At 38.3% G+C, this 19,928-nt stretch overlaps 1 protein-coding gene across 3 annotated transcripts in view; it reads left to right on the plus strand.

Annotated features, from left to right (window-relative positions):
• MBP (myelin basic protein) overlaps positions 1 to 19,928 on the plus strand; it is an 86,917-nt gene that overhangs the window by 64,096 nt on the left and 2,893 nt on the right. Inside the window, exons 3-9 of one of the 3 annotated variants that reach the window (XM_058801549.1) lie at positions 3,742 to 4,172; positions 7,449 to 7,472; positions 13,822 to 13,848; positions 16,204 to 16,311; positions 16,782 to 16,817; positions 17,394 to 17,426; positions 18,400 to 18,522. In XM_058801549.1, coding sequence (XP_058657532.1) covers positions 3,742 to 4,172; positions 7,449 to 7,472; positions 13,822 to 13,848; positions 16,204 to 16,311; positions 16,782 to 16,817; positions 17,394 to 17,426; positions 18,400 to 18,522 — 782 coding nt within the window. The remainder of the gene's footprint in view (positions 1 to 3,741; positions 4,173 to 7,448; positions 7,473 to 13,821; positions 13,849 to 16,203; positions 16,312 to 16,781; positions 16,818 to 17,393; positions 17,427 to 18,399; positions 18,523 to 19,928) is intronic. The other 2 variants (XM_058801558.1, XM_058801568.1) reach the window with 2 other exon arrangements.

Below are 19,928 nucleotides of genomic sequence, written 5' to 3' on the forward strand. Positions count from 1 at the left end.
CAGCATTTCAGTAAAAATACTGACATTAACTTAAGAATTGAGGACTGTACTGCATTGTATTTCACTATCCAGTTGACATCTATAGAAAAGAGAGGACCTAAAAGGTAGAAAAGGACAAATACAGATTATATTTCATGTACTGAAAAACAGTGCTTTATATATATAGATGACTTAAGCTAAAATGCAAGGTTGATTTAGAAGTTCACTAATTTCCATCTTCATACCCTGAGAAAAGAAGGCCGAGAAAAAGGAAGTGTAATCAATCACAGCAGCCTGTCCTTATGATAAAGTGTCTTAAATATTTGGTGTTGCAAAGTCGATTAATGCACTTTCTGGCATTTGTAATGTGTAAATAATACTTAAGATTTCATACAAATATTTAAGCACTGTGACTGTTGATCTTAGCCTCTCTTGAGAACCCAAAGTAATGTAATGTACTTTGGCTTTTATCAGCTTCATCTTCCTCGTTTGTTTTACAGCATTTGTAGAGGGAGCAGCAGTAGGAATGTGAGAGGAATTACAAGTATCTGCAAGAAAGCAAGACTGGAGAGGAGTAGGAGGAGATGAAAAACTTGTAATCTTTTTTAAAACTCCTAGCTTAACAACGTCTTTCCAGGCTGTCCTCTGTATGGAAGCGGCAGACTCAAGGGGATACTGTGATGGAGCAGCCCTTCCAAGTGACCCATGGAAAGGATATTTGTATCCGAGGTCCCTCGATGGGATATTGTCCTTTGCATAGAACAGATTTCCGTGGTTGTTGAGAGGAGCTGTTTGAAGCATTGGGCTGAGAGGTCCCAGCCAATTAGCAGCTTCGGGAAAAGAGTTATTTTCATTCTCCAGAAATGGGATAAACTATCAATGTCTAATCAAGCACCAAGGCCACAGTAGTTTTAAAATACTTATATTTTAAATAGGACCTAACTCCTATTAAGGATAATGAAGGATTGGATTTATTTTTGTGTCTTTGAAAGCACCTTTGGACTTTCTCTTTGGTTTCATTAACAGAGTGCTAAGAATTTTTTTGTCCATCTGTATTCCTCTTTTTGGAAGTCACTTGGAGTCTTGTTCCCTCTGACTGGTTTTGGGCTAATGTGAGGAGGTGCTTTTCTTGTGCTCTCATTTGTACAGCTCTCAAGAACCATATGCACTTAAAAATAAATAGAAGACACTTCCATAGCCTTCTAGCTAATGCCTATGGCAATGTATCCTGCTGCACTTCATTTTACAAGGATTAGCAAAAAAAAGCCAAAGATCTCTTCCTCCCTGGGCAACTTTCTTTTGTACAAGTGATATGGTACAGGTCGTGTGCTCTATTGTAAGAAAGAGCTTCATTTTCCAAAGAAAAACAACTTGAAAAAATAGTGGCTATACACAGCATTTACAACAGGTTTTAATAAAAGTCTGAATATTTGTTTTAAAATTAACAAGTAAGCATACATTTATATAGTCCATTAATTCTGGATGTCCTTAGGGCATTATTAAAGTGATCTGTCTCTCCAAATGCACTGGAAGACTTTGATTAGTTAGCAACAATATTAACAGTATCTCTCTTACGTGTTTTTATATATTAGAGAAGACATAAGCATGAAGAAAATGTAGAGGCAAACTTAAATGTGTGCTTTCACTGCTGAGATAAAGCCTCCAGAAAGATTTATACTTTATAGCTTACTGCTATGCATTGGGAGAAGCTACTTTGGTGGCACAAATACCCTTCTTTGTTGCTTACCAATACCCGTATTCAGAGGCACAAAGAACAACTGTTGTAAAAATATTAGTATGCAGATGCTCTGGTGTTTTGTTAATGCATTTAATTAAGTACAATAACTCTTTTGTTTGCTTTTCTTTTTCTGTCCTTGAATGGATTTGTATCATGGTATAGAACCTAGGCTTAGGGTCGCTGTTTAAAATGTTTTGCAGTTTCAGAATGTGTTTCACATCCAAGTTAGTTACTTTCCTTTTGTTCTATTAAGAAAGTCATTTGGGTATGTTACTAGTTTCTAATAAGTTTGAGAGCATCTTTTCAGGAAAACTCAAATTCCAAAGTTGCCAGCAAATATTTTCACCACTAATGAGGTCTTCAGTGAGAATTAGGCACTGGTTAAATAATTGTATTTCTGAGAGACTTTAAGATGTTTTAACCTAAGAATTTTTTCTTGAACATTTTCTAGCTAGTTTTCACAAAAAAAAAAAAAATGCACAGCAAAACTGCACTTTATGTTTTTATATGAAAAACTGTAGCAGGCTATTATAACCAATTGTAACCAACATACAGGTTTTGCAGAAGCCATCATTGTGCTGTCTTGTGTTGCTACCCATAAAATTATTTCAGAATTATTCTCAGCCTGAGAAAAGATTTCTTTAGTCCCCTGTGGATGGGTGAAACCATATGAAATGACTGTGTCAAGTCTAAAATTTCTCTGCTGAATCAGCAAAGTGCTTGAGCCCAGAGTACTTTGAAAAGACAGCAGTATTTGCCAGATCCTGTCCCTCCCATGGCAACAAGGACCAAATCAAATGAGGATGTAAAAAGGTAATTGGGAGACCCTAAAGGTAACACATGACTAACTTATTTCTGAGTTTCTGAGCTCCCTTAACTCCAAAAGACATTTCTGACACAGAGTGTGTGGGAGGTGTCTGTGCTGAAGGTTGCTCCTGAAGCAATGACCTTCTGATACTCTTTTGGTGTTCCTTAGAGATAAGTCATATTCTTCAGTAGGTGGTTTCTTTAGAAGACTAGGAGTCATGGTATAGACCATAAAAACCTCCATAAATTTTTAGTCAGTGAAAGAAGGAGCTACTACTCGTGAAGGAAGGGCTAAGTGTACTGCAGCTGATGTTTCTCAGGGGCTTTACTGGGTGCATCAGAACACAACTCTGGAGAAGGCAGCAGGCATTTCACTTACCACAGGGGTCTGCCTTGGCCCCTTTATTGGCAAAAAAAAAAGCTTGTTAGTTGCTGGTAATTGTTCTTGTCACTTCTCACAAGCACTGAATACAAATTGGACAGTTCAGTTTTAGTTTAGGCCTTCAGCATCAGTGCTAGGACATTGTGCCTGGAGTGCCAGGATCATCACACATGGACAAAAACTGTCATGAGAGGCCAAGTAGAAATTGCAGTTTAGTGCTCTCTTTCTTGAAGTGAGGAAAAGTTCAATAGTGGGGCAAAAAACGCCTTCCCCTCACTGTGCTTGTTTGATCCATATCGTAGTTACAGTGAGGGATTCCAAATGAGGCCATAAACTCTGACATCGTGGAGAGGGAAAGGGCCTTTGTGAAAGCACAGATCTGCAATCTCAGTGGGTTTTTCCCCCCCCATTTTGGAGAAGGATGGTATAATTAGAGTTGCAAACCTCAAGGGAAAGTACAGGAATTCTGATTTCTCACTGAAAGCCTCCTCATCCACAAGCCTTCCATGTGAATAGTTAGTTTCAGTTATGTTTCAAGTAATCTATCAATCTATTTATAAATGTGTTTAAAAAAAAAAGAAAACCAAAACCTGCACACACACACCCCAAAAATCACCTAGAACTACTGCAAATTTGTGTGAGAACATCACTCTGGTTTCAGTTCCAAGATAACTTAATGTTCTTTAAGGCTGGAAGAGAACATAGTTTCATTGCAACTGCACATATTAAGGGTTTTGTATGAAATGAGCATCTCAAGGCAAGGGAAAGAAAGCAGCATTGTTCCAGAGCTGTTTTTCACAGGCCTGTATTCATATCTCATCCTTGTTGTTTGCAGGAGAGGCAGATGTGAACCAGAACAATGGGACCTCCACGAAGAGCCCAGCGGTGACAGACTCCAAAGGCACAGCAGACCCGAAGAATGCCTGGCCCGAGGCCAACCCAGCTGACAGGACTGGTCGCCCCCACTTGATCCGCCTCTTTTCCCGAGATGCCCCAGGAAGAGAAGACAACACCTTCAAAGATCGGCCCTCAGAGTCAGACGAGCTACAGACCATCCAAGAGGACAGTGCAGCAGCTTCAGAGAATTCGGATTTGATGGCTTCACAAAAACGCTCCTCTTTCCGGCACGGATCAAAACTGGCATCTGCGAGCACTATAGACCATGCCAGACATGGATCCCCACGGCACAGAGACTCGGGCCTACTTGACTCGCTGGGCAGATTCTTTGGAGGTGAAAGGCACGTTCCCCGGCGGGGCTCGGGCAAGGTGAGCTCTGAGGAATAGAGAACTGCAAAGCTACAGCAAACACAGTACAGTTAAAGAGGAAGGGTGGGTCTGAAAGAAGGGTCTCACTGCTATAAGGCAAGAGTTGACCTAGCCAGCGGGATGGTACTTGTAATATAATGCTTGGCTTTAAACTGAAAACAGCAACAGCAAAACAAGCAAAGATCTGGGAAACAAGAGGAGCTACTCTGGGCAGTAACATGGAGTATTAGAAATCCAGGGGGCTCTAGAAACATTACTGGGAGGAATTTTTATGAGCATTTAATGTGGTGCGTTGTATGCATTTCTATGCTGTGCCATTTAGAGAAACTTCAGTCTGCTTTTGTGTGTTGTTCTTAAATATTTGCAAAAGGGGGCTGGATGAGAGCACTAAATGCAAGACGATCTCTACATATCTTGGCACTAACTGAGGGGCAAACTTGGAAATAGATGTTAGAAAAGGAATTGTGGCCAAATTCTCAGCCTGCTTGTGCAAGAGTATGTTTAAAGTCAGTTGACAGCATTGCCGGGGAGATGGCTCGAAAGATACTATCCTGAATCCCAGATGTACAAAATGATCCAGCTGCTTTATTCTGACAAGAAGTTGAGATTAGCATTTCATATTAGAAATTGCATAACAAGCCATTTCTACACTATCAGTTCTAAACCAAGGGCATTGATGAAAGACTTTTAGTTAAATTCTTCCCTTTTCCAGGATACCTGCCTCCTCTGATAAATTATGCAGCTGGCATATTAGTTCACTATTATTCAAGTGGCAGAGTTTAATTTGTTTTCACTGTACCTTTTGCCACGTAAGTGATAAGTAGAATCTTGTGTTTGTGTGTTCACACACTACATAAGCATTCAAATGGAGCTGCTGTAGGGTTGTAAAACTTTTCTTTCAGCTGAATTTGTTGTAGTTGCTCAAGTTGTGTGTTGCAAAAAGCAGAATTCATAGTTGCTGGCTGTGCCTAAATTTTTGGAAATCCTTTGACAACCTTTGAGGTCTGTTCAGTGTTCCAGCGTGTGATCTGTGCTGTCTCTCAGTGCTGCACTGGGACACGACACTGTGGTGTAAACCGGATCTGTGGTGGTCCCACAGCTGTGGCTGTCAGTGTCCTTCACAGCTTCACACCTGGAAGCACAATGTGTAATAGCCCTTCCCTGAAGAGTTGTTGTAATGTAGAGACCACTGGATGAAAAATACTCTAGAAACTTAAAACCAGAAGTTTCTCACACTTGGTGGGCGGTACTAAGCAAGCTGGGTGTTTTGTTCTTTTTATTTCTCACCTTTACCAACAGGCACCTGTAATGCTACTGACAAAGATTCAGCAGCCAGGCAGTTTTTTCTGTAGTAACATTTCTGTGTGTAATGTTCCTGTGTGTAATGTTCATAAATGCAACAAGCCGTTGCTGTGAGCATAAAGAAAACCTTTTTTCTTATTGTTACTGCAAATAACAGAGACTGTTCCCAGCTGCTGTTTTCTGGGACCTGGTTGGCCAGCTCAACTCTTGCTGTTTTGTTCATGTACTGTGTTACTCGATGAAAAATAGTGTATGAAATGTGCTTTGTACACCAAGGTGACAATACCAAAAAGTTAGATTCTGCATACAGAATATACAGAGGTATGTGCATTCCTGTGTGGCAATAAATCAAACCAATCAACTCAGTTTTTAGGAGTAATGACTAAAAAATGTCTGCCAACTGTACAAAGTCTGTGTTTTATCCTTTGGCGTGAACATGATTGCAATGATTCTCTGTAGATTTTGATGTAATTATGTATGAGAAGACAGGAGATCACGTCTTTTATCTCTGCTGTAAAATGCTATTTTGAAGAACTTAAATGTCTGCAAAACAGAACAGAATTATGGACAATTCTGACATTTTTTACCAAGCAGAAGTAGTTGTTTGGGATTTTTTTCCCTTAAGAACGACTACTCGTTGAGTTATGGAGTCCGGATTTGCAGATCTGAGCTGGAAGCACAGACAAGTTGAATTATTTTGGCAAAAGTCTGTCGCATTAGGACTTCCAGTGCCAAAGCATCTCTAGCACTCTTCCACACAATGATAATATTGATGTACATCCTAGGAAACATTCCTAGGAAGCTCTCTTGTGGGAGGGCTTCAGTGTGGAAAGTATTGAGCAAGTGGCACAGTCATTTCAACTCTTATTTATTTAGCCTCTGAAACAATGCCTTTTGGTTTCTTGTATCAAGAAAAGCTTGTGGTGTCATTTATTTATACAAGAGTAGACAGAGGAAATCTAGATGGCTCATTCATGCTTAAACCCTAAATAGTTGTTGCCATTTGCTGATTTTTGTAGAAAATCACTGATAGATGATGAAAGTGTTCATGGACCAGCTGAAATAGAATGAAGTCCCTTGGCAGTATTCCAGACTTCACTAGGTAAACAGGTCTTTGATAAATAAGATACCACTAAAAGCACCTTAAAGGATGAATTTCAAAGGCCTGAAAAGTTCTTAGAGCTGCACTGTTTATTTGCTTGCACTTTTTTCTTTCTTTATTTTGAAGCATTTCAAAGCAATTCTGCAGCTGCCTTTCTTGCAGTCTTCCTTTTTCAGCAGCCAGCCCATGCCTCAGTGGGAGCATCTCAACTACCCACACCAGCAAGCACTGGAATGCAAAGACAACACTTGCTCTTTGTACAGATTTAGGGCTGACATTCAAGCAAAACACATTATAAATTCTTTGTGGAGGCATTTTCTTCTTGCATCCATAGCTAAGAAGTACATTAATGAATAATATTCACTATTGTGTCCAGAAAGGTGGGGTGGGAACAATGCTGGGACTGTTTCATGGCCTCCTTTTCTCATGTGGAGCAGGTTCTCCTATGCTCTGCAATTCTGAAGTTAGATTGCATGGGAGTTCCATGGGAGTTGTTAAAAATAGAAATACTGGAATGTACAGAAATACTCCTTTTCCTCTAAGGGGCAGCAAGTGCATTTGCCATTTTTCCCCCAATCCCATCGAGATTTTGGATAGCTGAAACTCAATTAAAACCAGTTTGAATTTTGTACTTTTAAGAAAAACTTTTAAGGTAGAATATTTGAAACAAAACTGTTGTTGTGCACAGCTCAAATTTAATCGTATTAAAAAAAAGAATTTTAAATGGTGACAGAAAGAAACTGTGGTGCAGACATTTTAAATAGCATGCAAGAGAGAGTAGCATAACAATAATTTATTTCCTTTCTAATCTTTATAGAATATTTGTCTAAGCAAGTTTGTTAAAACGATCAAATGTTCTTTGTGCCTCCTAGATTCTGGGCCTGTATTCAACTTCAGTATGTACTGACTGCTATTTTGTTTCTTTGATGCAGTTGTTTTGTAATTCTTTTGTTTATGATTTTACTTTTTTTTTTTCTACTAAGTTTGGTTTGTGAAACAAGAACTTTTCTGTCCCGGTTTAACATTTTGCATTAACTTACTAAACTTTAAACTACACTTGTGACACAGATCAAACAAATGAAAATATGTGAGTGACAGTAAATAATAGGTGAGGCAAGACTTAGTGAAAGATTGAATCAGTTTCTCTTTTACATTTTGCTTCAGTTTGGTATGCAATCTTGTAACTGTCTCCTGTTGCCTGAATGAAGCCTTGCCCCTGCATTTCCTTCCCAGCCTGTGTGTTTGGGTGCAGGAAATGTGGAATGTAGAGATGGGGCTTCCCCATGCTACAGACAGGTACACGGCAGGAGCAGCACTGGGCTGAAGTTCTTCTCAGCTTGAGCAGAACCAGGGTTTGGGATCTGATTCAGCAGATCCAAACCCACTCCTGAGCTAAGCAGTTGCTGCAGTGGGGATCTACAAAAATGGTTGTGATAACCATGCAAAGGCAAAAAGTTTAGGAACCACAGTTTTAAAAAATGCCATGGAGGGATAAATCAATCAGAATCCTTTTTCTTTTTTTTTTTTTTTGCACTTGAACTCTATTCACATTTCCTGTGGAAGCTTTAATGTATACTACAGCACCATGAAGAATTTGAAAAGCAGTAAAATCAGTGCTAGTCTGACTAGTATATGATGTGATTTAAGTAAATACTTACTGTGATTTTAATTTCCAAGTCTTAGTTTTCAGGGAGTGGTATTGCTTGTGATACACTGTTTTGTAAAACCTGGTGTGCAAGCAGTATGCTTGTAAAAAAAATTTATAGAGTTTATAGTGGTTGTAACAATAATTTTGTTTTAATCTTTTGCTTTTTATGTGCTTTATGTATTGATTAAACTGTTTACATCACAAAAACCAGTGTACTAATGATTTAATTTGTTTTAAATGCTTTAATCCTTTAACAGAAGTTGCAACAAACTACTACTTGTACATGACAGGTTTTTAGTTCACTAAGAGGCTGCCTGTCCTTCTGCAAAATTTAGTTAGAACAGTGCATTGGACAGAAGGAAATAGAGAAGTTTCCTTCTGGAAGGAAAATTAGGCTTTGAATAATCAAAGCTCCTGAAGCTGATGTTCTCAATGAATCTGGCCTCTCATTTCACTAAAAATGAATTAGTGTAACAGAACTGCCAGACTGAAGCTCTTTTAGCTTGTGCAGTGGTAGAACCTCAGACTTCTTTAGATATGCCTGGTTTAAAAAAAAATCACCTGCACAAAACAAGGGAATACCAACAGGTGAGTACACACACCATGTGAGAAGTGAAAGGCCTCAGAGCCACCATCATGGCATTGACTTTTACATGTCCATTTAACACCTGTATGACCATAAACACGTTACTTATGCCTAATAATTACCACATTATTTAATGGACTGGGACTTGCATTTTCAAGGAAGTTACTAATTGAAGTAATTACTGCAAGGTACTAGAGGAGTTTGGGAATTGGGAATAGGTTAAATGCTCTTTAAGTGGTAGTTCAAAGTGCAAGCACTAAAATTTACTTTAGTGATGCTTCGTGTTCACCTGACATCAGCTGCATGGCAAGGTTTGTTTAGAAATGGGATGAAGTATTTGGGGCTTGCTGATTTGTTTTACAAGTTAAAGAGGAGATCATGACTGGGAGAATGCCTGTGTGCTTCATGTCTTTTACTGGTTTTTATATGGTCTTGTGCCTCTTACATTCAGATATGTACTAGTAACATGTTCAGGCTAAAATACAAATTAATTCACTAAAGCATTTGAAGGATCTCTGTTTCTAATCACTCCACAGCAAATTAAACTTCTAACAGGATCTTTCAGTTCAGTCTTTGCTTGACTATTTCTAGAGTCTTCTATCCACTAATATGATGTAATAATAACAGTAGTGTGTGTAAGTTGCATACAGAAGAGCTCCAAGGATTCTTTTAAGCATGTGGTGAAGTTCAAAGCTTGTGGTGCCCTTTGCCTGGGCCTGAGCTGGATGGCAGAGCTGGTGGAGGAGCACTGATGGAAGTTTTGGGATCTTTTGGTGGGAATTGGCCTCAGCTGTTCTCCGCCATGCCTCTCTTGTTCACCTGCATGGCCCCTCAGCCCAGCTGAGAGTAAGGTCTGGATTTAATTTTAAATATATCAGAGGGGGTGTTTGTTTAAACAAGTGCAAGGCCCAGGCAGGGAGGTACATGCAGATGGCCAAAATTTACATTCAGGTAGTCAAAAAGAGTTATTAAAAATTTGGCACAAGGATTTTCTCTGCCTAAGAACGATTTATTGTTTACTTCTCTGCAGATGAAGAAGTTTGTTAAGAAATTGCTTTATATTAAAATCTGCTATATTAGTTTTTTCTATCACATTCCTTGCAAATGAAGAACTGCATTAGCTTTAGCCCTTTCCATCCTAGAATGCCAAAATAAATTACTGTACTTCAGCTGTTTTTCAGGTTACACAATGGTAAATGCTTCCAGATAGAAAACCAGAGCAAAAGTTACTATTTTTTTGTCTCTGACCTTGTTTTGTACCTCTGTCATCACATAGCATTAGTAACAATTGCTGGCTTTCACCTTTTGTACTAATGCAAAATATCTCACCATGTTCCTGAAATGGTCTCCATTTAAGATGCATTACACTGCATAGTTACTTGGTTTCATTTCTGACCTGCACAAGAAGTTGCCCACTGCAATTTTCAGGTGATTTTACTGAATTTTTTACAAATCAATTAAAAACTAATTCTTTTGACACATCTACTTCTCCATTTTTGATACATCATACAATTAATGTACCTTGGAAACTGTATGAGCCTCAGGTTTGGAGTGGTCCATCTTCCCCACTTTATACTAACAGTATTGTTGGAAATTTTACCATGCATTTCTTTCAAAGAAATATTCTATTAACCATGCCATGTCTAAATATTTCATAAGAGCAAACCCTTCTTGCTATTACACTCTCTCTACCATTTATGCTGAGACAAGCAATAGAGCTTTTAACAGCCTGTATGAGAGCTTAGCTTGTCACTTGCTTACCTAATAAAGGCAGAAAAGGAATAGAATTGGGCCAATCCATCAAAGATGAGAACTGATCAAATATTTGGTGGGTGGGTGGGTGGTTGAGTGGGTGGTTGAGTATGTGCAATCTGAGATTTCCAGAAACCAAGGTTGTAGTAACATTTTTCTGGCCAGAAGCTGTAAAGTGATTGTGTACACCTGGTATTTATAGCTTTGTTTTCTAAATAATTCCCATCTTGCTTATTGTATTACCTTCATGACTATATGAAAATACCAGGGAACAGGACATCTAAAAACTGTATAAATGATTGCTTTCTTACCAATGGCCATACCCATAACCCCATGATGTTACATTGTTTTGCTGTAGCAACATCAGCAAACAGATGCATCTCCACCAAATATGCAGGTGATCAGTAGAAACTGATCATGGTGAGTACCAGTGCAGAATGCCTTCCATATCTTGCCCATGTGCAGTAAAGTCCTAAAGGCTGCAAAGTTTGATGGCAGTAGAAGCTACTTGGAGAATACCTACTAGCCAGTCTTTTTTTTTTCCTGGAGTGATGATTCTCAAACAAAATCCAAAACAAATCCAGCCAAGAAAACCCCCATTCAAACCATGGATCATTTCAACAAAGTTTAATCTATGTCATTGATACCAATTTGAACATTAACAGAACAATACTGAGTATGCATCAGAGACTGTGTCCAAGCAGATAAAGAACTTCTGTCATGAAGAATATTTGAATAAAATCATTCATGCTAGGCAGAAAAAATGCTTCAAAAAAGCCAAGTTCAATTAAAGCACTGGGTTTTGCCTCTGAAACCATTTATCACGTGTCACAACCATGGAATAAACTGGACTCAGGTAGAAAACCCAGAAGGTATGATGGCACTGGTCTCACATTTGAGTCCCATCATAAACCAGAACTCTCCTGAAAAACTGCCCCCATTCTTCTTTTTTCCCCAGTAATTCTTTTGCCTGCTAATTTATGAACACTAATCATCAAGGCACTAAAGGGTAATGGGGTTATGGAGAAATGTTGTTCTGGATTATTAACTGGCACCTCTCTTGATGGGAGTGTTCTCCATTGTTTCCTTCCTTGTGTTTCTTACTTTTCAGTCATCTCTACTCACTGCCACATTTGTTATTCCTGTCATTCTGCTAGGAATTCTTCCTCTTTTTGTTTATCGTATCTTTCTAAACAAAGATTGATCTCAGCACAACCCTGAAAGGCAGAATCCCCTGCATTCTACATCCCTCTTCCTGCCAATTCTCCTCTATACCTTTGAGCAAGTAATTTAATTTCTGTCATATCTTCCACATTAGTAAAAATTAACAGTACTATTACAGGGATGTGTGGCTCATCCTTCCTAAAGTGATTTTAGAAGCCTGCTGAATTAGGTAATTAACTATAATGTCATCACCAGATCAGCCAGTGGGGAAGACGTCAGCGTTCCCATTGCTTTTGGTCACAGATCAGCAAGTCATGAACAGCCTGGGACAAACACTGCCACCAAGAGCAAACTGCTACCTGGGTTGCACGTGAACAAAGATGGAACCAACACCACCACAGCCCTGATTTAGCAGTGCATGCCCACAGAAGTTACATTCCTCCTGGAATAAGCATGGAAAAATACACCTCCCATGGGCTGTGTATTCTGTCGCTGCCTGGTGAGAGCCTGGGAAGCAGCACTGGAAGGTTCTGATGAAGTGTCAGCCATGCCCAGGAACACAAAGCCCCATGGACAAAGCCCCTCCAAACCCCAACATGAAGCAAATTCCGTATTCAAGTGCCTGCCAGATTTCTCATTGAACTATATCACAGATTTCCATATTATTAAAATAAGAAAGAAAAAGCATATATATTTATTGAAAGGATGCATCTCAATTCCTGTTTGGCATACATATTTAGAAACCATACTGACCTAATTTGGAACCTGGATAGGAATTTCCTTAGAGTTTGGGACTCAGAATCTGTTTCAAGGACTAATACAAAATCAGCTGAGTGGCTCACAAATTCCCTGAAGCTTTTTCTTCCCACAGAACAGCACAGTGCTCATCACATAATGCTTAAAGGATAATTTTAGTCTACCAGTACAGTTCCAAATGTCTTAGTGGGGGTGGTAAGCATTATGGAGAACCTACAGGTTGTGGAACAGTTCAGTTTTCTAAGACAATCTAAATGCAATTTTCATGTCTATGTGAATTTGAAATGTGTGGATTTTGTACGATATCTTAAATTCATGCACAGCAACTTGTTAGGTATCTTGTGATGAAAAGCTGTTGGAAACCATGAAACCCATTGAACCCATGAAAAAGCCCTTTGGTTTCCATCTTTAACTGGTTTGACTGCATTTTAAATCAGCTATTTCCATATTTTTTATGTGTGGATTTTGCCTGCAGAGAAACAGCATGGGACATACTTTAGATTTTCATCTCATATTCTAAAGTAGGCAATAAAAAAACACAAAACACAATAGTGATACCAAAAGGAACTGTAAAAAGCTGTAAAATCAAATACTCCAAAAGTATCTTAATACTGTGACTGGCACAAATGCATATCACAGACTGATGAGGAGTTAAGAGCTATTTACATGCATACGGAATCTGCAGCTGTAAGCAATCCTCTTGTGGAGGATCAGAGCCCTCAGAGAGATGATAATACGCATTTAAAAGTGTCCCCTAATGCATCTGAGGTGCAAGATCTGACATATCCTGTTTATAGCAGGCTAAGTCAGGGATGGATTTCATGGGATTTCATGACTGGAAAAAAAAAGTCTGTAACTGCTTAACTGTATCCATTTTATACCCAGAGCCAGTTGTTGCACAACACTGAAAAGCATGCATGCATACATATATACATATATATATATACACATATAAATACATACACACCCACACACAAATGCATACTTTGGTATCTTAAGGTCAACTGGAAATGTAATAACCTTGCACAAAACCCCAAATGGAGCCCATATTGTTAGTTAATTAATGTTACCTAACAAACAATAATTTATTAATTTTAATTAATTATTTTTAATTAATAGTTTTTAATTTATTGACAAATTAATGTTAAATAATTTTAAATTAACAGCTCTTACAAGGTACTAATACAGGTTGTGCCAGTAAGTGTAATTAGCCTGATGTGAAAGTACATGGCTAACACAGGGAATGCAATTCCAATGTATAGCTAATGTTGAAACTTAAAATACCTGCATGTTTTCTTTGCATTGCATTCACAGTTACTCTCTTTTTTTTTTGTCTTAGTGGCCAACATACCACCATACTACCAAGGTAGGTGACACAGTAAAACAATGCTATTTTCCTGTGCATCACCAGAAAAAACCACAAAATGTTTCTAAAAAAACAATCACTCCCCTTACAGGATAACTGCGGGTATTTTATGTATATTTTAAAGAATCCTTATTTAGATTATTAATCCTTAAAACTATTGATTTCACAGTGAAGTTGAAAACTGTGTTTTTGTCATCAGATCTCCCAGTTACTGCTTAAATTTCTAGTACTGGTAAATCTTTTTTACTAAGATCATTCATCTTCAGGGTTCCTTTTGGCTTTTTTGAAGGTGCAGCAGAGTTGACTTAGTTGAGATCCTTGACTGAGGTAAAACATTTCATTTATGTTACCTGGGAACAAGAAAACCTGAGTGATCTTTTGTTCAGTTACTGAAGAATTATGGTACGTTTAAACTTTCTTTAAGGGCACAGAGGCACCTCCATTTTAAACTTCACCACCAACATCCAAGGGCTCTGAATTCACGTTCATACTTGGCAAGTACATTTCAAAATACATCGATATGGAAGCAAAGGATGCCTTTTATTGGCATGCTCTCAAGACTGAAATTCTTAACAACATTGCAAGAGGTGAGGGGAGAACTCGCTGCAGCCCCTGGGCAAAAGACACAAGAAAAAGAATTAGAAGCAAATTATATCCCTTCCTAAAACACAGTTGCTCTTCTCTATTCCTGTAAGGTTTTTAACATGAATATTATTTAAAGCCAAGCACTTTACATATATTTAAAGGAAAATAGTGATGATCTGAATGCATTAGTGAAACACATTGAGTTCATTCAAAAAGGTCCACTTATATCACACCATCTCAGTAGCCCATCATACAGATTTCTCTTTTAATTTCAAATCCATCAGAATTTATCTTTCAACACCTACAGATATTACATAGACAAAAGCAGTCTCTGAAAAATACCATTGGATTTTGTTTTCTGTCCCTAGGAGTTCAAAAACTGAAAAACTAGAGGTGAAAGAGTAATTGCAATTATGAATTGAGCAGAAACATGTAAATCACCTGTCACAAATAAATAATAATATGAAAAGTTCTGAAGACAGATGAAGTTTGCTGATGACCATATGAATGGAAAACACTTTATTTTAAACACCAAGAAACTCACCCAGAACAGTCATTGAAAATTACTTCAGATTTGCTACTGCTTCATACCCATTAATACAGGAGACAATCGAAGCCTGTGATGACATTTGACACTGCAGGCAGGAGAAACTTTGTACTTATAGCACAATAACCTACAACAAGCCAAGTTATTAGCACCCAATAATTGGTCAGGACGCCAAAATCAAGAAACTCAACCCTGTCTAGATTCTAAAACCTTATTATCCCAATTTCTCTCAATTTCTGTGGCAATTCATTCATAGCCCATCAGATCTGCAGCACCATGATATTTATCCTAAAGACAAGGCACAGTCAGCAGCTTTCAAAGGGTGATTAGAATGTAGATTAAGAAGACAAAACCATGACTGAAGTAACTGACTCTCTCTTCCTAACTACAGCAGCAGAGGCTATTTTGGCAACACTGGAACTAGCAACCAAGTAGAAACTGCTGCAGATTTATAAGCAGGACTGACTACCTGACACTATGGAGATCTCACAGATCCAAAATTCAGATTTTCCTGCTTTTAAAACAATTAAGTGCTCACATATCATCAGCATGCAAAAAACACAACCCTGATAAAAATCAGCCAAACTTCTCTGCATTGGTTAGTTTTTTTCCAACAGTAATCAATATCTGACTTCATTTGGATTACTGCTCAGGAAGCCCTTCTGAAAATAGAATGCCCTACAGAAATAGAAATTTCAGCCTCACTTGGTTCCCTCATTCTGAAAATAACATTGCTCTTGCAGCTCATGAGTGTTACAAAGTCTTTGGGAACTAAAAATGGTACACGATCTATTCCTGCTTTCCCATGCAGAATGATCCAACATAATTCTAAGGTTTTTTCCATTTTGGTTTGTTTTCTAAAATCCCAGCCTATGATACTACTTAAGAAAAATTTCCTATTTAAGAAAAATTACAAGGTTTCCATTACCTGAATTTTCCAATGAGAGCCTCAAGAGCCTGAACTTCCAATAAGAGCCTCAAGCGCCAATATCCACAATGGGCTGTAACGTCAAGAACACGTGCAGCCATATATATGCACAACATATGTGCCTATACATGTTGTGCATTTGCCATTTCACAGCACTGACAATTGTAGGAGGCAATCTCTGTAGATTCCCAAGGCTTAGTCCTCCTCTGTTCTCTCCTGAAAACAATTCTTCATGCCATGGCTGATTAGCTGTCCTTCCCAGCTGACTGGGCCACGTGCCTGCTCTGCTTTTCAGGACATACATGCAGCCAGGGTCAGCCACCACGTCGGGTCCATCCCCCCAAGATCTCAGCATGGCCGGCCTGTTGATGACAACCCAGTAGTCCACTTCTTCAAGAACATTGTAAGTCTCCCTTCCTCTTATGCACCAAAATGAAATGTTTTCTTTAGAATCCATCAGTAAATAAACACTCCCCAATCATTACTCTTTATTTCAAGCCTCAAATTGTACTGTGCCCTTTGAGCTCATGATGCCATTCAAATACAAAAATAATTTTTACCTAGAAGACAATACTGAAATGCTACCAAAAAAGCATGTGAACCTCCATAAGCATAGCCAAATGCTAATCATGTCAGTTATACAGCTTCACCACAGACAGGTTTTGTCCTTGTGTTTTCAACACTGGTAGTATCCAGGAATTATTACTGTTTCAAGATGGACATAAATCCAGCATATCCCAGGCAAGCCTAAGACAGCAGAGGAGCTTCTCAATGCAATTACCATTTTTAGCTTATGGGTAATGTGCAAAAGGCCTGATCATTTCTGGCATTTATTTTTGCCTTTGTCTGACAACTTTTTGTGTTGGTTTTTAGGTCTCACCCCGTACACCACCCCCAATGCAAGCAAAGGTAAGCAATTTCAGGGACTCAAGGCATTTATGGGCTAATTCCCACTAATTCAACTGCAAGCCCGATTCACTGTCCCTAATGGCACTAAGTAAAAGTCTACAGGTATCCCTGGGAACAATTTAAAGCAAGAGCCTAAGACACAGAAACCATGGTTCTCTTCCTCATGCACTTCCTGACTTCGTGCATGACTAATTGAAGCCACTTGCAGGGATTTTTATATTCAATTTATGGTGTGATTGCTTTAGGTAATGAACTAACAATAGGTAATGCTTTCAAACAAGCCTCACCAGCCAGGAGCTGTCCTTCCATTTAGTGAACTCAGCTGGCTTTTGAAGTAGTGATACTGACAAACCATGGCTAGTAAAGTCAGTTCTAGTAATTACAATAAACAATTTTGCATTTTTTTTTGCTTCATGAAATGACTGTACAGACCGTTGTTCTTGGCTCCTGCTTGCCTCATTATCTGGCCATTGTTTCATAATCTTGGCTATCTTTTCATCTTGTGTGTATGGCAGATCCAGATGCTGTGTTCCATAGTGATAACCATGTCATTGTTTCTATTTCTTGCATGTACAGGGAAGAGGATTATCCCTCACCAGATTTAGCTGGGTAGGTGATGAATATGCTTTTGGTAACAGCCCTTTTATTTACCAGGCCAAAGCATCTCTTACTCCATTGCCTCAAGCTGCTTCAGCAATGTGATAATTTTGTTTTGTCTCAAGTTTGCTATTTTGCTTTTCCTGTTCTACTTTCCTTCCTCCTTCCACAGCACTTTAAGATGGTAATCGTGTTGCTTGCTCTTATCCTGCAATTTGACAGCCCTTGCAGCAATAATTTCTTTTGCTTCAGTACAAAGGGAGCAAAATCCACTGCATAGCAAAGTTCTCTTCCTTTAAAGGTTCCTGGAAGACCTATCTGGTGCATTTTTCTTTTCCTGGGATGGACAAAAATGGGAGGGAAGGCTGGGACGAGATAGGTGCTTATTCTACTTTTTCAACTGCTTTTACACAGTCTGCAAAACTAATGCTGCCACTAACCTCAGTATTTTGTTCCACCTCTCTTGTCAATTAGAAGTGATCTGCCTAAGCAATTCCTAGACAAGTTCTTCCCACAGTTCTCTCACAACTAATTAAATTCTACTTCTCTACCACAGGTTTGATTTTATATGAGATGGCATGTAAATTACTGGCATTTTAAGACAAAATATCAAAGCCTTCAAGCCATTAAGCATTTCTTTCACTATCAGAACACCACATATTAGCTGATGTGTTTGACATCTTAGAACTCATGAAATTAAAACATTTTAAGTTTTTTCACACAGGTTAACCTTCTGAGTATTTAATTTTTGAATATAAATTCATTTTTTACAGATTGATGCTTCCCTCAGATTTGAATCTATTCAGATAATTTCCTAACATTTTCCTTTATCCTTGTTTATTGCATAAAATATTGTTTTATTGCAACAACCTCCAAATTCCTCATTTAAGTATTACATTTCAGTGATCACAAATAAAGACTACAACATGCATATGATAATTGGAATATGACAATTTGCAATATACATGAAAATCTTTCTTTGCAGGGTGGTGAAACACACAAGCCAGGATATGGAAGTGGAAAATTCTATGAGCATAAATCTGCTCATAAGGGACACAAGGGATCCTATCATGAGGGCCAGGGCACTCTTTCCAGAATCTTTAAACTGGTAAAGTACAATTGAACTTTAAGTACAAAAAAATTGAATGGGGAAAAAGAGAAGCCAAACCTCTCCAGGACCTGCCATGTTTGAAACAAGTCTATTTCCTTAAAGCTTCTGATGGAATTTGACTTGCATGGATAAACCAGATGGTTATTTTGTGGCTTAGTGACTACTTACATGATAGGAAACAAAGGTAAAAATACACAGTTAGTGGCCATCAGAAAAGAAGGTAAGTCCACAATGTCCCACAAAGACCTGCACCAGGACCAGTGTTGTCACTGAATGCAAAAATGATCTGAAATACAGAAGACAAATGAGATGACACAGCTGGTTGCTGCTGAATTATTTGGGATAGTGAAAATGAAAGAGAACTGATAAACTGCAGAAAGGTAGTACAGGGCAGTGTCGGATGCAGTAACAACTCCAGCAGTCCCTGCTTGTTCCCACCCCAGGTGGGAAAACTCTTACAATATGTCAGTATCGAAAGTTATGAAACCACAGAGTGGGACAAATTACAAAACTATCATATTAGAAATAAACATTTGGTCAGATTATCTTTAGTCTGGTTCAATTCCCCATTTCAAAGCACAGCACAGCCACAACAACACAGGCAATAAATGAAAACAGAACAGGAAAAAAAGGTCAGTTGTGAGGATTTTTTACATTCTATGTCAGGAAACAGACACATGAAAAGCAGACTATATTCCCTGGCAGATACTTTGACCGAGACTATATTTTCCCTCTAAGGCAATGATGGCAGGGAATTCTCATAACAAATCACCCAGTACAGTATTAGCACATGAAGATGCCATCAGCAGTCATCTTAACTTCAAGTCAGAAGGTCTGAGACCCTTAGCAGAGCTGATCATTTCAGACTCTTACTAGTCCTCTCCTCAACAGGAGATATAACAGTGCCTTCATTTGCAGCAAACCCCACATTTTTGTCTCTTAAACAGTTTAGGTTTTATATATCCCATTGTACAGTTGTTTCCCAAATATATGCAGCACCAAGTGACAGCACAGAAATTTCAAGGAAGTAGTAGGTATTGTTATGTTGCAATTTAAGAAAAGGAATGATCTCTTCAGAGGTCCAGGTAAAAATCAAACAAACACATTTTAAGTCTTATTTTCATGTTGTGCACTTGGTAGTTTTAGTGGGGTTTAGGTACATTAACTATTCCATGGCTATACACTCTCATTATTTGTAAAACTTCATCATTTCAACATCTGAAAATACACATTAATGATCCCTCATGAAATTTAACATTCTCTTTTTGCATTTTCATCACAGCTATTTTAGCTTAGTTTTTATATATATATATATCAGAGATACATACACCAGTTTTACTTTTTAGATAACCTTTTCCCAGCCATTATAAGTTCTGCAACTTTGATAAGAGTTTTATTCATGC

Source organism: Ammospiza caudacuta, chromosome 1, assembly GCF_027887145.1.
Source record: "Ammospiza caudacuta isolate bAmmCau1 chromosome 1, bAmmCau1.pri, whole genome shotgun sequence".
Classification (NCBI taxonomy): domain Eukaryota; kingdom Metazoa; phylum Chordata; class Aves; order Passeriformes; family Passerellidae; genus Ammospiza; species Ammospiza caudacuta.